The 24,140-nt window shown below is 49.1% G+C and overlaps 4 protein-coding genes and 1 pseudogene across 7 annotated transcripts; all 5 read left to right on the top strand.

Annotated features, from left to right (window-relative positions):
- The first annotated feature begins 803 nt into the window (after positions 1 to 803).
- On the top strand, positions 804 to 6,940 carry ccdc93 (CCC complex scaffolding subunit CCDC93). Of its 4 annotated transcripts, none has more exons than XM_086145512.1 (24): positions 804 to 916; positions 1,370 to 1,483; positions 1,563 to 1,657; positions 1,828 to 1,939; positions 2,037 to 2,135; positions 2,226 to 2,282; positions 2,351 to 2,451; positions 2,900 to 2,917; positions 3,053 to 3,089; positions 3,209 to 3,304; positions 3,396 to 3,446; positions 3,640 to 3,726; positions 3,837 to 3,950; positions 4,412 to 4,474; positions 4,590 to 4,663; positions 4,834 to 4,915; positions 5,012 to 5,086; positions 5,193 to 5,264; positions 5,348 to 5,456; positions 5,541 to 5,623; positions 5,829 to 5,866; positions 5,945 to 6,029; positions 6,126 to 6,239; positions 6,353 to 6,940. In XM_086145512.1, exons 1-24 carry the CDS (start codon positions 830 to 832, stop codon positions 6,407 to 6,409), a joined length of 1,920 nt encoding a protein of 639 aa, XP_086001638.1. In that variant the 5' UTR covers positions 804 to 829; the 3' UTR covers positions 6,410 to 6,940. The 4 variants fall into 4 exon arrangements, with proteins under 4 accessions (XP_086001638.1, XP_086001637.1, XP_086001640.1 ...); XM_086145511.1 differs by having other exon boundaries at positions 3,834 to 3,950; XM_086145514.1 differs by lacking the exon at positions 2,900 to 2,917.
- A 550-nt stretch (positions 6,941 to 7,490) lies between these two features.
- LOC147234846 (fibroblast growth factor 4-like) lies at positions 7,491 to 8,625 on the top strand. Its single transcript, XM_086145517.1, has 3 exons — positions 7,491 to 7,881; positions 7,976 to 8,110; positions 8,446 to 8,625. Exons 1-3 carry the CDS (start codon positions 7,719 to 7,721, stop codon positions 8,595 to 8,597), a joined length of 450 nt encoding a protein of 149 aa, XP_086001643.1. The 5' UTR covers positions 7,491 to 7,718; the 3' UTR covers positions 8,598 to 8,625.
- Positions 8,626 to 10,173: 1,548 nt separating this feature from the next.
- On the top strand, positions 10,174 to 14,963 carry tmprss3a (transmembrane serine protease 3a). The gene is made up of 12 exons (XM_086145516.1): positions 10,174 to 10,222; positions 10,643 to 10,756; positions 10,977 to 11,093; positions 11,219 to 11,342; positions 11,831 to 11,950; positions 12,037 to 12,083; positions 12,566 to 12,731; positions 12,895 to 13,064; positions 13,446 to 13,541; positions 13,627 to 13,769; positions 13,867 to 14,019; positions 14,754 to 14,963. Exons 1-12 carry the CDS (start codon positions 10,189 to 10,191, stop codon positions 14,796 to 14,798), a joined length of 1,329 nt encoding a protein of 442 aa, XP_086001642.1. The 5' UTR covers positions 10,174 to 10,188; the 3' UTR covers positions 14,799 to 14,963.
- Positions 14,964 to 16,632: 1,669 nt separating this feature from the next.
- On the top strand, positions 16,633 to 18,927 carry LOC147234844 (olfactory receptor 6N1-like; annotated as a pseudogene).
- Positions 18,928 to 22,467: 3,540 nt separating this feature from the next.
- LOC147234843 (olfactory receptor 6M1-like) lies at positions 22,468 to 23,394 on the top strand. The gene is made up of 2 exons (XM_086144517.1): positions 22,468 to 22,832; positions 23,139 to 23,394. The coding sequence occupies exons 1-2, from the start codon at positions 22,468 to 22,470 to the stop codon at positions 23,392 to 23,394; spliced, it is 621 nt and encodes a 206-aa protein (XP_086000643.1).
- Positions 23,395 to 24,140: the final 746 nt, after the last annotated feature.

The following is a 24,140-nucleotide window of genomic DNA, read 5'->3' as shown; positions in this document are numbered from 1 at the left end:
AAGATAATATGCAATAAAGATTATCACAAAAAAAAAAATCATAACGTCCAATGATCCTCCTTTAATTGCAATACGTGTTTCAATATAAATGGTTACTTGACCGACGCTTGAGACAGATTCTTACCATTTTTTTATAATTCATTGTTAAGATACGATTTGCTGTATTGATCCCCAGAGGAGAAATTCTTTTTTCACAGCAGCGCAACAGCGACAGTATCAATAAACATGAGTATGAATATTAATAGAGAGACAATTTAAAGAGAGCAGAAGACATCCACAAATAAATAGACAGTGGAGTGAGCAACAACAAGGATAAGAACAAACAGAATGAGAAAACACAGCAAGGGTAAGAATAAACAACCAAAACAAGAAGGACAAGAACAGAAATAGAGTTACAAGAACAATGACATAGATAAACAAGATGCAAGTGGAGTGACTGATCTACGTTGGATTATCTAATACTTTCCTTTCCTTCTCTGGTTTTCAGTAAATTATTTTTTTTCGTTTCTGTTCCTCAAATGTAATTTAATGTCATAATTCTCTCCTAGTCAGCAGACGCGTTTCCGACCTTCCCTCAAAACCTTCTTCAGTTTTTCATATAAACCTTTTTTTTAGCAGCAATAATGACATCGTAATAAAATTGTCACCGATTAAGTGTTTTTTCATTTCTGAGAATGAGAAAAAACAAAAATATTTGACGGCTGGGCATTTCCGATTGATTGTCTCTCCTCTCTCATTGGCTGTGTGGCAGTCATGTGTTCCAGTCATGCGTTCTCGTCACGAGTCACGAGTCATGTGACCCACCCGTATCACAACACTTCCTGTCATCATGGCAGCCTCTGCGTCCGTCTTCCAGCGGGTGAGGACTGGATCCAAGATCGGAGCCCAGTACGATCAGGACGGAAACCTGATCCAGGTGACGACAACCATTGTGGGCTTTCTTCGGGAGGACGAAACGCGGCGGGTCCGGGGGCCAAACATCCGGTCGGGCTCCGTTATCTCGGCGGGCAGCTAGCGAGGGTAACAGCTAGTGATGCTAGCAGCGCCAGGAGCTGGAGGATAATTAAGCCAAGCACCAACTTGTTGACAGTAGAAGCATTTAGACTGCAGTACTACTCGTTATAAAGATCAGACGTGGCGGTATGACCGACACGGAGGTCCGCCCGATGTCCTCAGAACCCGACTAGGACCAACTGAGACAGCAGCGAGTGGACGCAAGAGCTGGGTCCGGATACCCGCTCTTCGGTGCTCTGGTGTGAAGACACCTCCATCGCCCATCTCAAATCTAGACTAAGTCTAAATATCAGCCACCAGCGGGTCAGTAGCCTACGATGAGATGGAGATGAAGTGACCTCTGCGATGTTCCTAGGTGGAGACCAGGGAGGATGAGGAGCAGAGCGTGAAGCTGTCTGAGATTCTGGAGCTGCTGCTGGCAGCCGGATATTTCCGGGCCCGGATCAAGGGTCTCTCCCCTTTTGACAAGGTATTGGTCCTGATGTGCATGATGAAATTGCACCTCTAGACAGAAGCCTCCCTCATCCTATTTGCCTCCCGCCCTCCAGGTGGTGGGAGGGATGACCTGGTGCATCACAACCTGCAGCTTTGACATCGACGTCGATCTGCTGTTCCAGGAGAACTCCACCATTGGGCAGAAGATGTGAGTCTCCCTGCAGCCTAATGGAGACGAGCTTTGTCCCAGGCTCACTGAAATGAATCTCTAATTCAGTTGAAAACAATAACTTGCAAGAAAACTTGTTGAAAGCTGGAGGGAACTTAAGCAGTTGAATTATCAGGGTTATGAATAGACGTGTGTGTGTGTGTCCTCAGAGCTCTGACGGAGAAGATCGTATCAGTCTTGCCCAAGATGAAGTGTCCCCATCGCCTAGAGCCCCACCAGATCCAGGGCCTGGATTTCATCCATATCTTCCCAGTGGTTCAGGTGAGGGAGGCAGCGTGGTCACATTCACTCCCCCCTTCCGAGCTTCTAGGCCATCTTCTCTGATCCTGGAAGTGTTCTCCTTGCTCTCTGTGGTCAGTGGCTTGTGAAGCGGGCCATCGAGACCAGGGAGGAGGTGGGTGACTACGTGCGGTCCTACTCCGTTTCTCAGTTCCATAAGAGCCACAGGCTCCCGGAGGTCAGTGACCTGCAAACATCAACTCTTATCTCATGTCAGATCTCCTGTCCATAGTCATTGCAGTGTAAAGGAGCCTTGTTTCCTTTTCAGGATGAAGAGTTCCTGCAGAGGAAAGACAAGGCGGTCAGAGCCGTCCTGGATGTTCTGGTGAGTTGGAGCGCTTTGGGTGGGAGCGGAGCTTGATGCGCGTGTGTGACGTGGTGTGACGCTTGCAGGATGTGTACAAGCCCCAGAGGAAGTACCGCAGACAGAGGGATGCCAGTGAGACGTTGGACGAGGAGTCCAGGGTTCACTCCACCCTCCTGGAATATGGAAGGTAAAGGATCTGGTCTGTCCACTAAGAGAATCACAGAATACACACCGGGACCACTGTTTCCTACTAGCACCACTGCACCACTCTAAAAGCTAGAGTTTGATATGAAAGCAGCCCGGTAAACCTCCAAACAGTTCAAAGAACCTGAATGGGAAACTGGACAAGGCTTTGAGACAGCAGTATTTGCAGTATTACACTCACATGACAGTAGTATTTGCAGTATGAAAGGAGTATTTGCAGTGTGACAGTAGTATTTGCAGCGTGAGAGCAGTATTCGTGGTACTAATTACCTTAATCTCCCTATGATCCAGACTCATAACTTTCATCCTCCTCCTCATGGCCTCCTCCTCCTCACATTTCCTCTCATAAACACTCTCATGTTCTCTCCCTGTTGACCTTGACCCCGTCTCTCTGTTTTCTGTTGTCCTTCCTTCATCCTCCTCCCCACTAGACTCTCACACTCCATCCTGTAAGTACTTTGACCCTGCTGCTGCTGCTACAGATTTCTGATTTGTGTGTGTGTTGTTGTCGTGACCGTGCACGGTGTGTGTGAGTGTGGGCTAACAGACAGAAGCACTGACTGCTTTCCTTGTGTGTTTCCCAGGAGATATGGATTCAGCAAGCAGGCCAAATCGGAGCAGGTCAGTGTGTCAGGGGCACCACGTTGCCATGGTGATGGGAGCCCATGTGTACTTACACCATTAGCGAATGATGGTTGGTTGTGTTTCTTCATTGAAAGCTTTAAACGTTCTCCATGCAGGTGGATGGCAGGAAGGCTCCTCTGGCCGCCGGCTCCTCGGCGCCGCCCCCAGGCTCGGCCGAGGCGACCGAGGACGAGCTTCAGGAAGCCGAGGAGGTACCGGGGTTACAAAGCCACGGCCGTTCTCCTACTAGTGTCGTGGATCAGATGGTTTTATATCTTGCTCTCTGTCTGTGGTTCCTCTCAGATGCGGATCAAAAGCCTGATGACCAGGATGGCAGCCATGGCCAGTGAAGAGGTGGGTCCAGAGCACTTCCTGTGATGACACACTCAGACTGTCCCCGGTGTCACTGGGACAGAGAGACCACGAGGGACATCAGGTCCTTGCCTGGGCTGCTGGTTTTCATCTGTCACTGAGCCTGAACCGCAGCTCCAGGGTGTGTACCGCAACACAACGGCACTTTATAGTGCATATGTGTGTGTGCCTGCAGGGGAAACTCACAGCCAGCGCGGTGGGTCAGATCGTGGGCAGACAGTCGGAGGAGATCAAACTGATCGCCTCTGAATATGCAGAGAAGGTGAGCGCTTTGAACAGGAACAGGATGGCTTACATCAAGGCTGACCAGTGACAGTGTGTGTGTGTGTGTGTGTGTGTGTGTGTGTGTGTGTGTGTGTGTGCATTCAGCAGCAGCTAGAGGCCTCAGAGGACCGCTCGGAGCGGTATGGACCCTTGCAGCAGCACCGGCGAGCCATGGCCTCCCTCAACAGACAGATCCAGCAGAAGACCAAAGAGCTGGAGGAGGTCAGAGGACCACCGTCTCTCCTTTTGTTGTGTGAGATGAATGTGCTGCCAGATGAATCCTGTGTTGCGGTTGCCACAGTATCACCAACTCAAACCGAATGGATTTTTGCCCAAATCCAGTTACTGATGTATCTGGCACTCTGGCGCCCTGTTGTGGTAGTTTACTACCACTGCACCCTGGCTGACCATTCGTTATGACTGTCTCTGATTCAGGATCAGAGGTCATGTGACCTCTGATTCAGGGTCAGAGGTCATCTGTGCTCGGACTCTCCTCTGAGTCAGAGTTGTTATTATTGCAAGGGTTCTCGAGGTTCTTCTTGATGGTTTAGTCCCTCCAGGTCTGGAGACACTTCGAAGAGTGCTGTCCCTGGAGAAAGGATCTGAATGAGAACACATGGTCCACTGATTTCTCAAACACCACCTTCAAAGTCTGTGTGTGTGTGTGTTTGTGTGTGCTGCAGCTCCAGGCCCAGCATGCAGAGTTGAAGACAGGTTGTGAGGAGGCCAAGAGGAAGCTGGAGGAGGTGAGGCGTGGGCTGCTCTGTCCTTGTGGCCTTCTGTCCAGCTGCTCCGGTCTGCATCTCACAAGGTTCCCCGAAGTGACGTCTTCATAAGAACAGTGTGTCGGTGTGTTTCCAGGCCACCGGGGTGTCGGAGCGCCTGCGGAAGGAGCTGGAGTCGCTGAAGGAGGTGGAGCAGCAGGCCGACAGCAGGTCCGACTCCACCCGCGCACCGATGCAGGATCTGGCCTCAAACTTCTCTGAGAGCTACGCTGGTCCATCAGAGAACCTTAGAACCGTCAAGATCTGAAACAACTGAATACAAAAGCATTATAAATAATACAGCAGCAGAATGTATGTATTAAGGAAGGTTTTCCTCACAGTGTGCTGGAGAAACTGAAGAATCTGGTTACCATGAACGAAAACCTCAAGCAGCAGGAGCAGGACTTCCGTAACCATTGCAGGGTGAGTCACACACACGCACACACACACACACACACACACTGGAGGCATTCAATACTCTAATGACAGATGGTGTGTGTGTGTGTGTGTGTGTGTCAGGATGAGATGAGTCGTTTGCAGCAGGACATTGAGCAGCTGAAGACAGAGTGTGGACAGGGGACGGCTGAGGACAAGGTGAACACACACACACAGTTTGATTGTGACATCCTTTTAAAATAGCTATTATTGCGAAGTAACTAGACAGGAAGTAGTTCCTGCGGTGACTGCGTTCCTCCTGCAGGAGAGGAACCAGCTGATCGAGCAGCAGTACACGGCCGACCGAGACAAACTGCAGAAGATCCGCTTACTCATGGTGACCGCACACACTCACACACACACACACACCGCCTGTGAGAGATCCGGTCAAGATGTTTTGACCCAACCCCCACCCGCCAGGCCCGGAGGAATCGGGAGATTGCCATCCTGCAGAGGAAGCTGGACGAGGTTCCGAGCCGAGCCGAGCTGAACCAGTACCAGAAGAGGTTTATCGAGCTCTACAGCCAAGGTGGGGCAGGAAGTGATCCTTCTCACTTCCTGCAGGCGGCGGTGGTGGGAAATGCAGGCCCTGAGAAGCTGCTCTGTGTTTCAGTGTCGGCGACACACAAGGAGACGAAGCAGTTCTTCACCCTGTACAACACGCTGGACGACAAGAAGGTCTACCTGGAGAAGGAGGTGAGTCACCTCAGCCCAGTCGAACCCTGCTTCCACAGTTAATCCTGGAAGCTCAGGCTTTCAACTAAAACCCACCTAAACATCACTTGGTAGAAAACGAGAGATTCAGAAACACCACACAGTCAGGTGTTCTGAGGTACCTGCAGGAGCCAGGAGAACATTTGAAGACTGTAAATACAGTAATCTGCTGTTTGTTCCCTTGCAGGTCAATCTGCTGAACTCCATTCATGACAACTTCCAGCAGTGAGTACAGTGTGTGCGCATGTGTGTGAGTGTGTAAGCAGAGTGTGTGTGTGATGTGTGTTTGGGTGCTGCGTCCAGGGCCATGGCGTCCTCAGCGTCCAGGGAGCAGTTCCTGCGACAGATGGAGCAGATCGTGGAGGGAATCAAGCAGAGTCGCATCAAGGTAGGACCGACTCAGGGGGGCGATGGACAGGGAATGAGGAGTCGGACCAAAGTGGTCGCCATGGAAACGGTCTGATGGGATGACGTGTGTCCGCAGATGGAGAAGAAGAAGCAGGAGAACAAGATGAGACGGGACCAGCTGAACGACGAGTACCTGGAGCTTCTGGACAAGCAGAGGCTCTACTTCAAAACTGTTAAGGACTTCAAGGAGGTCAGTGGGACGATGGACCACCGATTGACAGCAGAGACCTGGTTCCCTCATCTGTGCCTTGGTGCTCCTGGAAGGTAGTGATGCGTGTGTGTGTGTGTGTGTGTTCTCCTCAGGAGTGCCGTAAGAACGAGATGCTGCTTTCCAAACTCAGAGCCAAGGGAGCGTCGTAGATGTTCTGCTTGATCGAGTTCCACCTTCACTGCAGGAACGCGTCTGCTGCCTTGACCTCTGCCCCGGAGCCTCACGAAAGCCCTCGTACATGAGACCCGAGAAGAATCCTCACCACTGTCGCACCGTTCGGAGAATCCACCCACATGCCTTTTGTCTCTTGCACTAATCCGCCTCCTAGTTAGCATAGCACAATGAATGCTAGCCTGTGGTAAATGTCAGCCAAACCCTCCGCTGGCCCTGTGATTGACAGCTGAGCGGTCGGGTTAAGCCCCGCCTTCAACTCACGGACAGCTGAGATTGGCTGCAGCCCCCCCCAGTATACACTATGGAACCAATGATTGAATTCGGACATGGGAACTATTTTTCTGTCACACACTGAGCCCTGCAGGTTGTCAGGAAAGTGGTTCGGGGTGTTTTTTGGCTTTGGAGAACCAGAGGAGGGCTTCCAGATAAAGGTCCACCTGTCGGCAGGGGCGCCGTTCGACCCACGTGTCCCTCCGTCCTCCAATAATAAAATTTATCAAAACACACACACCTTGTGTCCTCTCTGAAGATACCGGACACCTCCTGCCTCTCACAACAAACACAATCTCTATCTACACAACAATTATCAAGTACATAAAACATGTACATACGACACCAAGGTTCTACACGCTCTGCGAGGAAACTTTGTATCTCCAAAGTAGTACTCAAGCTGCAGCAGACTTTGGATGAACTCGTGTAAGTCCATCTCAGCAGAAGTTTGTCTCCGGGGAAGATGCGCCTCTGAGGAACGGTGTGCAGATGCTGAGGACCAGGAGTGACATCCCAGTTAGCGGAGCAGCTTTGCTCCCACGGTGGGTAATCAGGAGGACGCCGACTGACGTCAGCTCTTTATCTGGCCTGACCTTATCAGCTTCTGCGGTCACTGGGACGGGACACGTTGTCTGCCCGCTCCCCTCGTCACCCGGCTGATTGCAGATCCCGTGGACACCAGGAGGCTCATTAGCTTAGCATGAGTGGCAGTCTACGATAAGTGTTAGCTTAGCCCTGGCAGATCTCCTCAGACGCCCGGGCACGGTGAGGGCGTTGGTAGTTTGGAACCAAGGCTTCAGACAGAAGACAACTTCCTGCGTCGTCGTGCCTCCTCTGCAGAGTTGGGCCGATCTTCTCGAAGGGATGGTGTGGACGAGGAGGTGCATCGTCTTCTCTGCTGATAGGTGGCTGATAGGCAGGCTGCTATCAGGTGTCTCTGCCTCCCAGGGTGGATAAAAAGCAGAGAAGGAGCTCCTCAGTCAACATGACTTCTTGGCCTCCACCTGCCCCAGAATGAGTGCTTCTTCGCTGCTGTGGGGCTTCCTGCTCATCTTGGTCCTGGTCTTCTCTTCGCAGCAGGGGAGTGTCCAGAAAGTGGTCGCAGACGACGACCCCGGCTCCCAACTCAGGAAACTCTGGAGGCTCCACCTGAGAGAGACTAGGTTGAAGGGACCAGGTGAGGAACCTTTCCTGACTTCATCTACGGGACATGGTGTGACTTCAGAACACTCTGCTCAACTATTGAGCCTCCACCCGTCTCCGTGTCCCAGTTCCAGGTCCAGGTCCTGGTTCTCCGCCGAAAGATGGACTCAAAGTTCTGCTCTACTGCCGCGTTGGGATGGGGTTCCACCTGCAGCTGCTGCCGGGGGGCTCGGTGGGGGGCGTCCACCTGCCCACCCAGTACTGTGAGTCTCATTCCTTCACTCGCAATCAAAAGAAGGGTTTGGACTTCAGGGCCTGTGCTGAAGGTTGGCTCATCCACGTCACTTTTACAGAAGAGACGGATGAGCAATAGTCGGAACCGTCCACCTAACGCGGCCGTGGAGCTCGTGACGTTCTCCCAACATCTCGGGTGGAACGTCACGTGAAAGCTCAAAGGTGCGTGACTCTTCTCCAGCTCCGTCTGCTGGGTATGAGATGGACACAGTAGATAGGGGACTCCCGGGTTGTGGTGGTCCCGGCGTCCACGGTGAGGTTCTGCCGGCTCCAGGCGCTGACGGATGTGTGTTGTGTGGTCCAGGCTGGCTGCAGGTGTCCTCCATCCAGCCCGGCGTGGTGGGCATCAGAGGGGTGAGGAGCGGCCTGTACCTCTGCCTGGCCAGAGACGGACGAGCCTACGCAGACGTACGTAGACCTTCACCTTGCCGGCTAAACATCTCAGTTGAAATGTGACCTTGAACCGGCCAGTGTCTGCTTCAAATGATGTCCATTTTAGGTGTCTCACCTTTGGAACCTACTGGAACCCCTGTGTGATTTCCAGGACAACTTTAATGATGATTGCCTGCTGAGGGAGAACCTGGAGGAGAACCTCTACACCACGTACTCCTCCTACCCTGGCGTCTACCTTGCCCTGTCCCACAAGGGGACAGTCCGGAGAGGTGACAGCGTGAGCCGCCATCAAGCCTGCACTCACTTCCTGCCCCGGAGGACAGCGTGACCCTGGACCTCTGTGGAACTTAACCAGCACCTTGAGGCCTTCATCTATGGACTCTTCTGGGGAAGCAGTTGATTCTTCTCCAAGACTTTCCAGCGTGTACTCAGGCCAAGCACTCCAACCCGAGGTTCCATGAAGAGACAGAGCGGAACTCTCGTTCCAAAGATGGTTCCTCCGGGGAAATATTCAAAGTCCTTCCAGGCCCGATGGCTCCCAGCCGGCTCCTCGGACCAGGATGGGGTCCATGCTCTGATCCACGAGTGACTAGGTTTTTCCGCGAGGAGGGAACAACCCTCCTTCCTTAATTGTGTCAGGCGACTTGGATCTCCATCTTCACTGGTTCCCTTTGTCTTGGGACTGATGGTGTACGTGGACTCAGAGATGTTGAGATGACGGCTCGGTTCTTCACTGACTTCCTCTCCTGTGGAATTTCTCATGACTGTAGAAACAATTAAACATCATGGTTTCAACCACCCTCTCAGATTGTTAAATCCTTCCACTGACACAGGCCTGTTTTTTGACCTCACAGAGGGTGGCCATCTGTCTCGACCAAGGCTGTAGACACACAGTCGTACCCCTGTGAGGTGCCTGCTGCCAGAGACGTCCAGCAGGAGGTCCAAACCTGGGATGAGTCAGAGGGGTGACGAACAGATGAATCCATTAGTTATGACTGCTCATCAATACTTTAGTAATTACAGAGTAATAGCAGTAATCAGCCTTTATTTGACTTCTTATGAAGATGTGTGTGGTGGAAGCAGGTTAAACCTCACACACACGCACACATGCACACGAGTTTGTAACTGGAGCTCCCCCCCCACCCCACGGCCCGTCCGGGTCACCTGATCCTCCCTGGAGCTCAGGTGTCAGGTGTCCCACTCCGGCAGGACGGTCAGAAGCGAAGAGGGAGAGGACGGCACCTGGACGATGGCACCATGACGGACGGCCCCGAGGACGGCAGGACGCTGAGCACGGTGAGTCCTCCTACTCCTCCTTCTGTCCACCGCAGAATTCAGACGGGGGGAGCATCTCCGCCTTAGGGGGATTATTCCAGGAGTGACCGACTGGAAAAATAAGGGTTAATTCAAACGCCATGATTGATGCCCCCCACCACCTTCCCAACAGCCGGCTCCCCAGGCCCCCCCGGAAGAGGTGGACACCAACCGGCTGGAGGTGGAGTCGGTGGCCGAGTACGAGCTCCCCGTGTTGGAGACCCCGTCCACAGTGAACATCAGCCCGCTGGGCAGCCTGTCTGCGGACTCGCGCTCACAGGTGGACCCCCCCGAGGCCCCGGAACCCTGTAGGGCCCCCCCGCTGGCACCCAGCCCCGTCATGCCTGTCACCAAGGTGCAGCCTTTCGTGATTGGTGAGACCACACTCACAGTTTGGTGGTGACTCCTTGTTCTCCTGGTGTTTGGTGGGTCCTCCCTGAAGGTCCGTCTGGGTTTTGAACCCATCACCGCTGAGACTGGACATTTATAATTACCACGTTCTCAGGTGTGACACGAACACACCCCTTTGTGAAAGTGTGTGCGTCTGTGTGAAGGTGCAGGAGAACCAACTCCCTCACCTTCACCCCTGCTCTCTGTACTTCCCCACTCCATCCTGTCCAGGGCCCTCAAATGATACACGTGGTAGACTGTAACCACCATGCAGGTGGTTCTGAACATCAGGAGAACCTGAGGGCTCTACTGAACCACCCTCACTTCATTATGAGAAGCCTCCAAAACCAGCAGATGTTTGTGTATTAATAACCTAAGACCCCCTCCCATCCTTCCATCCTCAGAGTGCAACCTGGAGAATAGCTGGAAGGCTCGTCTTCTGGCCCATCGCACCCTTCTGCTCGTCGCCACCGCTGCTCTGCTGCTGCTCGCACTGGCTCTGGGCGTTGGCCTCGGAGGTGAGCGACCCATGGTGCCTGTTACACAACATACACACACACACACACACACACACACACACACCAGGTCACTGTCTGTGCCTTCAGTTTCAAGCTACTTCTGTTGAGAGGTCAGGCTGCAGTTACACCCACTAGCCAGCACGGAAAGCCAGAGAGGACTATCAGATTCCTAATTTTGGAATGGCGTGTGTATCTGTGTGTGTGCGTGGGTGTGTGTCAGTGGGTCTGAGCTGTGCGGGGAAGTATCGCTGCGGTTCGTCGTCCCAGTGCATCCACCCCTCGTCCCAGTGTGACGGTGAAGTCCACTGTGACAACGGAGACGACGAGCTGGGCTGTGGTGAGAAACAGTTTTTTTGTGAGTTGGAGATGAGGAGCTGAGAACCTGTTGTTCCCCGTAGATGAAGATGAGAAGACAGCGTTCTCATTTATTTGTGTGTGTGTGTGTGTGTGTGTGTGTGTCAGTGCGTCTCAGTGGGAGAAGCTCTGTCCTGCAGGTCCAGAGAGGAGGAGTCTGGAGGACCATCTGCTCCGAGGACTGGAACAACTGGCTGGGGGTCTCTGCCTGCAGACAGCTCGGATACTCCAGGTCTCTGCTCCTGGACTTTGGATCCACGCCTCTTAGTCGAGGTCTCCTGGCCTTGTTTCTGCTCCAGGCCTCCTGTCCTGGTATCTGGATCCAGACCTCTGTGACCAGGTTTCCTAACCTTTCGCTGGATCCAGACCTCTTTGACCACATCCCTGTCCTGAGCTCTGGATCCAGGTGTCTTTAACCCCGTCCTCTGCTCCAGGACTCTGGATCCTGGTGTGTGGTCTGGAGCTCTTCTCCTGTAGATAATTAAAAGAATGCTATTTTAGAACGACAAGTTTGTTAGAAATGATTTTAACTTGCGAACAGGGGAGGAGCAGGAGGTTCCTTCAAATTCTAAAGAAATTTAGGTGTTGGTGAAGAAACAATCACTTGACTGGGAACGAAAGCAGCTGGTTCTGGTTGTGTGTGTGTGTGTGTGTGTGTGTGTGTGTGTGTGTATGTGGTCACACGTTTGTCTGGTCAGAACCTGTGCGTGTCTGCATCAGGTACATCGAGTCCTTCTTCATCCCTCTGAGCTCCATCGAGGAGGAGCTCCAGGACCACCTGGTGTCCGTCAGCCTGAGCCAGAACCACAGCATCCTGCTGCAGAACGCCTCGGCTTCCAGGTACGACACACACACACACACACACACACACACACACACACGATCAGTGTTAAAGAGGGAGGTGTGTGTGTGTTGACTTTCCACAGTAAGAGCGAGTGCGGCTCAGGGATGGTGACCACCCTCAAATGTCTGGGTGAGACATCTTATTATTCTGTGTGTGTGTGTATGTGTGTGTGTGTGTGTGTGTGTGTGTGTGTGTCAGTATGCCACCTAAGCATGTGTGCATGTAAAGTGTGTGTTGTTTCATCTCCTGCTTCATGGTTTCGACACACACCAGGAGCAGACTATAAGTCGTTGCAGGGCCAGTCCACTAGATAGCGCTGTTGGTCGAATCAAAGTGGACACCTTCACCTTCATGGACCTCTGAAACCAGTGTGTGTGTGTGTGTGTGGTGTGTGTGTGTGTTCCTCTATCTGACAATCCAACCCTCTGCTCCAGGGTTGGATTGTCTAGAACAGACCCTGGACCCAGAAGAACAAGAGTGTTGAGCAACACACAGTGTAGCCTAATTTGGTCGCCATGGTGATCTGAATCATCAGGTCCAGGGTTCTTTTCTACGCCCACGTTGTGAATGTGGGATGAACCCAGATGTGACGTATGTGTGTGTGTGTCCAGAATGCGGCGTCCGGCCCCAGTACAGCCCCCGGATAGTGGGGGGGAACCTGTCCCGGCCGGGCCAGTTCCCCTGGCAGGTCAGCCTGCACTTCAGCAGCGAGCACCTGTGTGGAGGCTCCATCATCACATCACGCTGGATCCTCACCGCTGCACACTGTGTGTACGGGTGAGTCACGGTGCTCTTATTGTGAAGATACCCATGTGTTCCACCAGAATCAAGTCTGGTCCTTTTGGAAATATTTAAGGGCCAAAGTCCAAGACCTTCCTGGAGGACGCCTCGGTCAGGCTTGCACTGATGTATGTCCTCCTGCTCCTCCCGGTGTTCTCAGGTTTGCGGACCCTTCCATGTGGGCTGTGCTGGTGGGGCAGACGGAGCTGCCCGTCCACGGGGCTCGGTCGCTGGCGGTGGAGCGGATCATCTACCACACCCGGTACCGGCCCAAAGGATTGGACTACGACATCGCACTGATGAAGCTGAGCAAGCCGCTCGTCTTCAACGGTACGACGACACCGGAACTAGGTCCACGACCTCTGACTTGGGAACATTGAACCAATGTCCAGTCAGTTCAGACACAACCCAAACTGGCCTCTCAGGCCAGGCCTGTAGAGGGCGCTGTTACAAAGCTACGTTAAAAAAAAACATTCCTAGTTTGAGGTTTCAGAAGAATCAGCTTCACCCACAAGAAACTATTGAAATTAAGGTTTTTTTCCTCCTTGAACTTGACTGATGTTCTCTTTTGGTAAAGCAAAGCTGGAGAAGGTTCTTCTCCTGGAGAACCAGAACCCTCCTTCTTCCCATGAGTGTACTCAAAGGTCAGGATATTCAGGTTGAATGTTTTTCTGAGCTTGGGACTAAAATGAGTGATCTTGTGCTCTACAGGCCTTGTGGAGCCCATCTGCCTGCCCAACCATGGGGAGCACTTCCAGGAGGGCACCATGTGCTGGATCTCAGGATGGGGGGCAACCGAGGACGAAGGTGAGCATGAGCCGAGAGCAGGACTTCTGTCCGGCTGCATTTCCACCCTCAAGATGTGAGATGCTGACTGTTCGACTTTCCCCAGGGGAAACTAGCGTGGTTCTCCGCTCCGCCATGGTGCCTCTCCTCTCCACTAAGACCTGCAACCAGCCAGAAGTGTACCAAGGCTTCATCTCCTCTTGGATGATCTGTGCCGGGTACCTGGAGGGAGGAACCGACTCGTGTCAGGCATGTTGACTTCACCGCCACTTTTTTAAGCATTCGTCTATACTGCCATGTGGAGGCTGGCTGGACGGAGCCGTCACTGTGATCGTATGTCTCTCAGGGGGACAGCGGGGGTCCTCTGGCCTGTGAGGGCTCGTCCGCCTGGAAGCTGGTAGGAGCGACCAGCTGGGGCATCGGCTGCGCCATGAGGAACAAGCCGGGGGTTTACACTCGGATCACACACTCGCTCAGCTGGATACGCAAACAGCTGGAGGTCAGCCGGGTAGGGGATTGGGGGTGTAACATCTCACTTACCTGGAGGTCAATCACTTAAAGTCCAGTTCCATGGCAGGCACATTGGTTCCTTGGTTGGTCGAGCAGGCAAGTTGTGCATGTGGTTGGTAGAACCAAACACCAGATGTTGTGGCAGGATACGTAGTTCAACTCCCAATGCTGATTTAACTGAGGACACTAGAGCTTTATTGAGTTCACAAAAGCTGTATTAACCAGCTGTGTAAAGACCGTCGAAGACCAATCGTGGTACAAACCCTGCTCTCTGCTGGCTGCAAAAACGGACTCTGATCCACCCATAAGCTTTTGACCGCCACGTCATGTCGGGTCTGACGGTACGAGAGCATCCATAGGAATCTGATTAGGTTACATTTGCCTGACAAGAGCATAAAAAAAGATTATAGTTAGCAGTTAAAAGAAGACTTGGATTTCATCTAATCCCTTCAGAAGATGAAAAGGCCTCCCTAATCCATGCGGGGGGTGAAGGGAGGCGTCATCTGAAGTAGTTATGTAGCAGTGTCAAGGAGAAGGTGAATAGTTTTACCATGACATCTCTACACTGGGGGGAGGTTGACAAATGGACCACACAGGCTGGTGTGAAGAGGCTGCGGCCATCTAACGGATAAAAATGTGTCCGCCGGCTTTGTGTCCCCGAACACCGACGACAGGTTTCACTATCTAGTTGTGTTAAAAATAAATGTCTGTGCTGTGTTCTAGAGGGAAGAGGCTTATAATTCACCCACTCTCAGCTCAGACAACTGATCCCCTGCAGCCACTTCTCAACGGCTTCTGTTCGGAGGGTTGCATACTAGACGAGCTGACGGAGCAGAGAGAGGAGACGGCGCACAGCTGACAGCTTTGACATGGTTTGTTCCAAAATAGAGGCTCTGAGGGAGAAACGGGGACAGGAACGATGCTCTGCAAGAAGCAAGACGGAGAGACAGATGGGAGTGGGTTTGGCAAGGGACTACTTAGAGCGCCATTCCCAAGATGAACAAAAGAAGCTTCACCTTCAAAAGCGAAACAAGAACCGGACTTCTGCCACAGCACTGACATGGAACAGTTAGAGACTACCCTTGAACTACACTTGTCTGTAGCACCAGGGAGAAGGACAGGAGCTTTGTCAAACACAGTGCCCCACACAGGTCAAAGTGACATTCTGCAAACCCCACCAGGTGGTTGAGTAGTTGCGCTGAAAGTGCAGACTACTAACAACACCAACTGGTTACCCTCGTGAGTACGAGTAGTCCAGACATTGGCCCAAGTAGAGGGACTCCCTCTGGGTTGAACAGATGAGGACACATTCGCCATCCAAGTTCATGAGCCACCTAATGTTCGTAAAAGTTATACATGTCAGGCCCTCCACCGCTCTCACTGCCTGCCTGAACAAAAAAGGGACAGCGATGGGCTCAGCCTCTTGTGAGGTTTATCCTTTCTCAAACCCCAGAGAAGACATGCCGGAGATGACGTGTCGTTCTACTGCTCCCAGCAGTCGCGCAAAAGACAGTCCAGCTTTCCAGTTGCTCTTTTTCAACTCTGTAGCGTCAATAAGTAAATCAATAAAAGATTTAACACATGTGCAAAGTCCATGGCATCCACCTGGAGGGCTTTCAAAGCCTCAGAGGGGTGTTCATCTGACTGTTGTAATGTCACAAACCTTCACGATCTTCCATGCACAAAGCTTTATTCCTTTTTTGTCTTCCCTTTCATTTCATTGCCCAAGGGAACCAGTAATGACTGTACTCCTAAATTCTGACACAGGCCAGAACCACCAACAGCTGCAGATCAGAAGTAAAACATGTTAGCGCTTTTTAGTGATTCTAAATTAACACAAGACTGAATTTAAAATGATGATTAACAGAGTTACAAGTTCTAATGCCACCATCAACAGGAGATTTGACACGACGACATGTGAGGTCACATGTTGTTTATCATTGCTGAAGCTGAGCCTCCCATCAGGCCCCTTTGGTGGTGACCACTGGGTTGTAATTAAGGCTCCAGTCTGGCTGCAGTCCGACCCCCCTGAGGCCTGGCCTGTTTTTTAGCCCGACGGAGGACACTAATGACGCTCATTAACATCCTGACATCTTCCCCCTTTGACATATTAGCTGACGAAGCTGGCTCCTGAGCACCTTCCCCCAGGATGGGCAGTCACAACAACACCTGGCAAATCAACGCTGTTGTGAAACTTTGTTGTCATGACAATGCGACGGCCTCCACTCTGTTTCTAACATTAACAGGGATTATTCGCATTCTTTCAAGCCTGACTCGCGTGTCCAACCTGATATCTTCCAGCTCCGGGGTAGTGGAACAAGTCAGGAGGGGGCATGGCCTCTTGGGACAAATACTTCAGTTCTTCCGAAAGCTCTCTGCTCTTCTTCACTAAAAGTCCAAATTATTGTATTTGATTGTAATACTGGTAATAAAGTTTCCATCGAGCAGGTTGATCGAGACTGGAGGCCAGATCTGGCTATTTTAAAGAAACTCCAATTCCTCCCCTCCCACGGTAACCACTTGACTCAACTCAGAGGTTTTGTCTTGGAGAAGGACTGCACACCTGCACACACATGTTGGGTCTTCAACCACAACTTAGAAGATGACCAAACGTGCGGTATCGGTGCTACAGACCAGTATCTGGCAGGCTTTTTCCCTTTTGCTGTGGGGCCTGGTGTCTTCAAAAGAACAAGACTGATGTTGTGTTGGTACACTGGATGGAAAATCTAAAACTTTTGTCTCCATTTAATCCTAATCTATTCGAAATGATGCCCTTGTGTCTTTTTATTTCCCTGAGTAGACATCTGGACCCCAGCTTGCTCGCTGTCCGCATCATTCAGCCTTGTTTACAATTAAATAGTGTTCTGCTGCTTTTACCTGGGTCAGCACCTCCTCAGAATAACAATTGATTCATGCTAGGTGAGCGGCAACCTCACTGCATGCGAGCTAAAATGTTTGAAGTTTGAAAATGTTCACTTTTCACAGGGGTTCTTATCTTCACACCCAAACAAATGGTTTCTCACCATAAAGACAACATTTGATGGTGTATCTGTCTCATTCACCATGTTCACATCAACATGCCTTCACAAAGGTCAGGTCATGTTTCAGTGCAGAGCTGCGAGGGCTGGAGGTGAGCTGCAGAACTTCACAGACTCGTCAAAGTTCAAGCGTCAAAGTCCCTGCTGGTATGACAAAGCCTGTTACAACAGCTTACGCACTTATTAGGAATAAACGACAATATTCAAACGGAGCCTGGAAGAGTTTGTCATGTGTTATGTGAGAGCAACTCCTCTTGACCAAGTTAATGAGATCCATGGAAAATGACCGGGTCTCATAATGTATTAAAATCTGCCTCTCACAGCTCGTTCTCTGGACCTTCAACATAATGTTTAAGGTCAAGTATCGATCAATAAGTAATGTAACTGAATAATGCAGAAAATGATTGTCAGAGTAAAAAGGATGATGTTGTATCCTTGTTAAATACCCTTCCAGTCTTCTTCAGTCCCAGCTTGTGAAGATCAAAATATATGCTGGCTTAAATGTTACGTATCTAACTCTGGACAGGTTCACAGATATTGCTAAAAACAGATATTTTTACTTGCCCCTGTAGCCCCTGTACATTTTCAATGCAGCTTTATCTCTGAACTCCATCTTGTTCAGCACTGCTGTCTACCCAAAGATGCTGGTGGACGTTCTGTCTGAGAGACGGGCCATATCTTATTCAGCCTGTCTCCTCCAGTATTTCCTATATTATTGTCTCGGATGTACAGATTTCTTGCTGTTATCGGCCATGGCTTATGACAGGTATGTGTCTATACGCGCAACTCTGCAATATCCAGCCATCATCTTGAGTTTGTTTTGGATCGTACTGGCCTGTCAGGTTGGAGCACAAGCTGGAAAGATGGTAGGAAGGGAAATGTGTAGTTTTATTTTTCGAGGAATATATAGCACTACCGTAATTTCTGGACTAGGAGCCGATACTTTTTTCATATGCGTTGAACGCTGCAGCTTAAACAACGATGCGGTTAAATGATGGATTTTTTCGGGCTGATGAGCTTCGTGCCTCCAAAACATTTAACCTCGTCGTATCGGACCAATGATATTACCATGAAATTCTCAGGCTGTTCAATTCTGAAGATTTTAACTTTTAATGATTTTAGAGCACAGGAGGAAGACAAAGCTGGTGATCAGATGGAGTAGGACAAAGAGGGGATAGAAAATGGATGGATGAATTGACTTTTACTTGCGTTATTTATTATTAATCTTTTTCATCAGCTGTGTTACAGGCACTGTTTGAGAAAAAAAGCATATTTAGTACGTATTTGAGGATGTTACAGGTACGTTTTTAAAGTTTAAAAAATATATTTCTGGGTAAATATCTCATGTTACAACATGGAGTCCTGCGGCTCATAGACAAGTGCAGCCTACACAGTCTAGGTACACATATATTTGTTTGTTTATTTTCAGCCAGTGTGACTTAATATTCAGGTACGCTCAATATTCGGAAAATACAGTAATTCAGTTCACAAGCTCCAGTGTGTGAGGTCCAGGGTTCTAGCTATGTATGCGCTGTTTATTTTACTGAATATTGTTCTTGTTCTTTTTCTCCTCAGCGTCTTCACACACATAAAGTTATTCCTGATAGCCTACCGCAGTTGTGGGTAAGTCAGGAGAAAGGCGGCAGAGACCTGCTTTACCCACCTGTTGTTTCAGCCTGCTTCTCTTCTTTGTGATGGGATTATTGACTGTCTGGAATTCAAACCAGCTAAAGGTGGTGGGAGTCATCATGACTTTACAGGTGGATCACCCTCGGTTTAATCCCCTCATATATAGACTGAAGATGACAGAAAATTCAATACACCTGAAGAAGCTGTTTTGTCGGGATACATGGGTCTGACCTATGCAAAGCGGCTTTGTATTGATGCTCATATTGCACTGGGTTTCGTCCAACTGGGGAATTCGCCGTATGGAATAATGTCCATATGGCCATATGATATTCCCTCTGTCAGAAAATCCGTATTTCTCTTATCTCACACTTCTCTTCAAAGGAGGGTTATGAATATTTTCCCTGTGTAACGCCACGTTTCCTCACTAAAAAAGTAATTGCACAGTAATGCCTCTGACCAAAAGCCGAGGTTTGAGGAGAGAGGTGGAACCCTGGAGTCTAAAAAGGAAAGTGGCTGATCTTATGACACTCCCGCTGGAAATGTATGGCAACTGTGGATTTTCTCCCAAACATCTGAGGAGCACTCTGTGTGTCAGTGGAGATCAGCTCAGCAGACCCCTCATTACGTACTTAATGAAGGGTCTCTGTGAACTTTCCTGGAATTCTCCATGTCCTTATTGAACAGACAAGACTGGCGGGAGCAGGAAGAGATTCATAATCTCTTCCCAGAAGACATGAATTTCAAGCAGCAGATGTGTTAGTGTTCAGATTTGGAGAGAGCTGAGCCTGAAAAAGGTTGTTCCCCACCTTGAAGGGAACCTAGAGACATGGGAATGATGGGTCTGGAGGCCGCACGTGTCTGCGGTACAGATGAAATCCTGAGATCTGCATCTTGACATTTCTCCAAATCACTGAAGAAGAACAGAAACCAATGATTACATTTTCATTTATCTTTATTTCACTAGAAGTCCAGTTTGAACTCCAGGTCAGGTATCTTACCAGGGTAGCTGCTGATCTGGCTGCAGCAGGTATCATCCTCAGTGGACTGTCGGAGAAATGACGGTGGAGGGATCACGCCTTGGTTCAGTGATGAGCTGACAGAGCTCCACCGCCCATGTAGGAACATCACTGCTGTGTGCAAAGTCCATCAGAAGGTCAGACCTCAACTGAGATAAAGGGCACTCATGCTGGCTGCTTCCTCTGCCTGGACTAAACTACAGGAAGACCTGAAACCCAGAGGCCTGGTCGGTCTCACTGGGTGTTTTTAAGAGAACACTAGATGAGCTGGAGGTAGCCACGTCTGCCGGTAGATGTTCCCTCTTGTTTTATGATGATGATTGCGATCCAGTTATTTGATGATTTTGATTTACAGCTATGGCTGCTGATTTTCTGTCTGTATCTTTGTTGTAAGAGATTTTTGATCTGCACATGGTTTTTCTGGTTAAATAAAAAAAACGACAAAATTGAGTACAGTCATTTCCAGAGAAACTCCAAGCTTTAGATTTCCAGCGGGGAGTAGCAAAAGCCGCTGCAAAGTGAACACTACCCTGGACCCGACTGGCCAGATCTAGAGCCGGTCGCACGAAACAATACCTGATGCGAAGATTTATCAGAGATGGAACGGCTGGCAGAGCAACTGAAGAGAAAAAAAGTGCGACGTGTGCTGAGAATGTAAACGGCAGAGTACTGAAGCCGGGTGTCTTCGGAAGAGTAGAAAAGACAGTTCTCTGGTTAAACATTTAGAGAAACTCAACCACTCAAGTTTTGCAATCCATGATGGCAGCCATCTTTGGCTGAAAAAAAAAACAATCTGACCTGCATCTGACCTTCTCAAAGGCAACGTCAAAGTTAGATACGTAACAGCCACGACTTTGGATTAAACCAGCTCCTCCAAAGATAACAGCTTGTGACAGGCTCAGTTTGTTGAAGCTGCTGTAAATCACACCAGACATAACTGTGTGACTTGAAGGAGATCGTCACATTGGTCTGGTTGCTTGGCCACCAAGGCCTCCAGAAAGAGGTGGCAAATTTGAACAGTTTAGGGCTTAAAGTGACTGAAAATGATTGAAGGGTGATTTCATTTGAAACATGTGACTCTGTGCTCCAGTGTCAGAGACCCCACTGCCATATCCACCCTGTAGAAGCCAATCACCAGAGGGACACTGTGTGACCTTTTACACTGGGCCTGAAATGCAGACACAAGTTCAGTGTGATCCACAGGACAAATGAATCTTCTTCTTCTTTCGGCTTTTCCCTTCAGGGGTCGCCACAGCGAGTCAACTTTCTCCATCTAACCCTATTCTCTGTATCTTCCTCTCTCACACCAACTACCTTCATATCCTCTCTCACTATGTCCATAAATCTTCTCTTTGGTCTTCCTCGAGACCTCTTGCCCGGCAGCTCCAATTCCAGCATCCGTCTACCAATATATTCTCTATCCCTTCTCTGTACATGACCCAACCATCTCAGTCTGGCTTCCCTGACCTCCTCTCCAAAACATCGAACATGTGCCGTCCCTCTGATAGACTCATTCCTGATCCCATCCATCCTGGTCACTCCCAAAGAGAACCTCAACATCTTCATCTCTGCAACCTCTAGTTCTGCCTGCTGTCTTTTGGTCATTGTAACAGTTTCTAGTCCATACATCATCGCTGGTCTCACGGCTGTCTTGTACACCTTTCCTTTTATTCTGGCTGAAAGTCTTCTATCACATTGTACCGCTGACACTTTTCTCCACCCATTCCAACCTGCTTGGACCCGTCTCTTCACCTCTTTTCCGCACTCTCCGTTGCCCTGGACTGTTGACCCAAAGTACTTGAAATCCTCCAGCTTCTTCCACAGCACAAATGAATGGAGGTCAAGAAAATGTCTACAGCAATACCATCTTCTGAGAAGGCAGACACTTGTCCAGAGCGAAAAGGCTGTCTTAAATTCTAGGGAAAGGAATCCCTCAGAGATAGTTTATTCTGGACTCCTTGATAAGTCGTAGATGTGAGTTTGTGGTCCTCCAATATATCAGAGTGATCAAGAAGGTGTCATAAATGAATGATTAGTCTTCTGCCTAACAGAACAGACATTTTTACTTCTAAACATTTCATCCACATTGACGGACACCAAGGCTCCCCTGTAGTTGTTGAGGGCATTCAAGACGAGTTATCAAGCCAAACACCGTCATGTCCAGGATCTTAACATGCACTGGAAGAGACTTTGTTCAGTGAGCTTTTCACCTTCTGCAGGAACTCAGTCACAACGCAGGAAACATCAGTGTTGAGGAAACCTCATCCCACACTTATAATATCAATCCAAATTTGCTTTCAAGTAATTCCTCTTTGGAATCAATCATTGTCCCACATGAAGGAGGACCTTGAATCAATCCAAACACTGATTCAGTCTTTTTAAAAACTACTCCTAGAGTAGTGAATGCCTTGTTTCAAACCGCAATTTCCCCTTTGGTGTCATGAGGTAATACTGGTCCTGATTGGCCTGATTCTACTGCTTATCAACCTACTTACAAAAAAGTCAGACATTTATGGCAGAGTTCAGATCCTACAGCAGCTATTGGACAATTTAATTGGCTCCACAGGGGTTGGCTAGGTTCTATAAAACATAGGACTTGATGCAAAAACGGTCAGACTGGATTCTTCAGACGCGCATGGAAATCTAGTATCTGATGAGTAACAATCAAATACGGGTTGTCAATTTAAGAATGTTCTTCTGTCCTTGTCAAACAGTCTGCTAGTTGTCTTATTTATGAACTTGTATCAACCAAAAATGGATGCTATGCTCAACGGATCCTATATAACTCTGGATGGGTATGCTGATATTGCACAGTACAGATATGTTTTCTTTGTATTTGTGTTTGCATTCTACATTGTGATCATCTGCAGTAACTCCACCATCATATGTCTCATCTGGATCCACCAGAACCTCCATGAGCCCATGTACATTTTCATTGCAGCTTTATCTGTGAATTCTGTCTTGTATAGCACTGTTGTCTACCCAAAGATGCTGGTGGACGCTCTGTCTGAGAGACAGACCATATCTTATTCAGCCTGTCTCCTCCAGTATTTCCTATATTATTCTCTTGGCGGTGCAGATTTCTTCCTGTTATCAGCTATGGCTTATGACAGATACGTGTCCATATGCAAACCTCTGCAATATCCAGCCATCATGACGAAGATAACTGTCAGGGTCTTCTTGGGTTTGTCTTGGATTCTACCTCTATGCCAAGCTGGCCCGGGAGTTTCACTGAGTGTGCAGAAAAAGCTCTGTCATTTTGTCTTAGGGGGGATATTTTGCAACAATTCCATCAACAAGCTTCAGTGTGTGAGGTCAGTTGCTCTGTCAGTGATCGGTGTGTTTGCCTTTGTAAACACTGCTCTTGTTCCTCTGGCTTTCATCGTCTGTACATACATAAAGATATTCCTAATAACCTACCACAGCTGTGGAAAAGTCAGGAGAAAGGCAGCAGAGACCTGCTTACCCCACCTCCTGGTTTTAGTCTGCTTCTTCTCCCTATGTGCATTTGACCTAGTCATTGACAAGCTGGAATACAGCCTTCCAAAAACTGTACGTGTCATGATGACCTTACAAATGGTTGTGTATCACCCTATGTTTAATCCGATTATTTACGGGCTGAAGATGAAACACATTGCCAAGCACCTCAAGGGGATCTTCTGTTGGGACAAATCCAAGTGATGTATCCCAGGTGGTGCTGTAATGTGATTGTAATGTTAGTGGTGCTTATTTACAACACTGTTTATATGAAAGCCTTACGGAAGTGAATATTGTATCCTAAAAAGATTCTCAATGCCAGAGTAGATTTTGTGTGTTTGTGTGTTTCTGTGTTGTAGGGCCTGATCTGTTGCTCCACAGGTCCAAGTCAAATGAAATGTGTATTTTGTGTTTTAACTCATACTATATTTGCTGAAGTGATATGTGCCGTGGCCGTGCTCAGAGGACTGAAAATTAAATGTGAAGAAAACGATAGGTCCATCCATTTATGTAAAACAGCTTCCATGGGACTCTGTGAACTGCAATACTTCAACTCCTTGCCTCACCACAGCAATTAATTAAAAATAAACACACGTGGCATCATATTGTTTCCTGATGTCTGAACAATGTATTATGATAGACATATGTATAATTTCTGACCAGAAGAAAGCAGGCTAGTTATTTTCTACTCCACAAACTACCTTTGTAAATAAGTACAGCCAGTCCTCGGTTTACGATGCCCTCAACCTACAGCAACCTGCAGCAAAACCAACAAGCTAGTCAGCAAGTTACCTCCAATTTTCAGCCCTCTACTTTTTCTCTTAAACTTAAGACAGGGTATAAAATGAGTGGGGGAGCTGGACCAAGTGAGAAGACAAAAACCTATCAATTACATATGAAATGGGAGGAGGACTTATTTTTCCATGATGACATTTTCAAGGTGCGTTTGC

The sequence above is a fragment of the Fistularia commersonii genome, chromosome 4 (genome assembly GCF_037954325.1).
Source record: "Fistularia commersonii isolate RoL2024-O1a breed Wild chromosome 4, RoL_Fcom_v1.0, whole genome shotgun sequence".
Lineage (NCBI taxonomy): Eukaryota > Metazoa > Chordata > Actinopteri > Syngnathiformes > Fistulariidae > Fistularia > Fistularia commersonii.
The sequence above is the reverse complement of the archived record's forward strand: the minus strand, read 5'-3'. Positions and strand labels throughout refer to the sequence as shown.

Bases quoted from the DNA above. Each gene is read 5' to 3' on its own strand.
- LOC147234846 (XM_086145517.1), top strand. From the start codon at position 7,719: ATGAGTGCTTCTTCGCTGCTGTGGGGCTTCCTGCTCATCTTGGTCCTG. The intron at 7,882-7,975 runs GTGAGGAACCTT...TCCGTGTCCCAG, and splicing joins GACTAGGTTGAAGGGACCAG to TTCCAGGTCCAGGTCCTGGT. The intron at 8,111-8,445 runs GTGAGTCTCATT...TGTGTGGTCCAG, and splicing joins CCACCTGCCCACCCAGTACT to GCTGGCTGCAGGTGTCCTCC.
- LOC147234843 (XM_086144517.1), top strand. From the start codon at position 22,468: ATGGATGCTATGCTCAACGGATCCTATATAACTCTGGATGGGTATGCT. The intron at 22,833-23,138 runs GTCCATATGCAA...AACCTACCACAG, and splicing joins ATGGCTTATGACAGATACGT to CTGTGGAAAAGTCAGGAGAA.
- ccdc93 (XM_086145511.1), top strand. From the start codon at position 830: ATGGCAGCCTCTGCGTCCGTCTTCCAGCGGGTGAGGACTGGATCCAAG. The intron at 4,475-4,589 runs GTGAGGCGTGGG...GTGTGTTTCCAG, and splicing joins CCAAGAGGAAGCTGGAGGAG to GCCACCGGGGTGTCGGAGCG. The intron at 4,664-4,833 runs GTCCGACTCCAC...TTTTCCTCACAG, and splicing joins GAGCAGCAGGCCGACAGCAG to TGTGCTGGAGAAACTGAAGA.
- tmprss3a (XM_086145516.1), top strand. From the start codon at position 10,189: ATGCCTGTCACCAAGGTGCAGCCTTTCGTGATTG. The intron at 11,343-11,830 runs GTCTCTGCTCCT...TGTCTGCATCAG, and splicing joins AGACAGCTCGGATACTCCAG to GTACATCGAGTCCTTCTTCA. The intron at 13,770-13,866 runs GCATGTTGACTT...TATGTCTCTCAG, and splicing joins GAGGAACCGACTCGTGTCAG to GGGGACAGCGGGGGTCCTCT.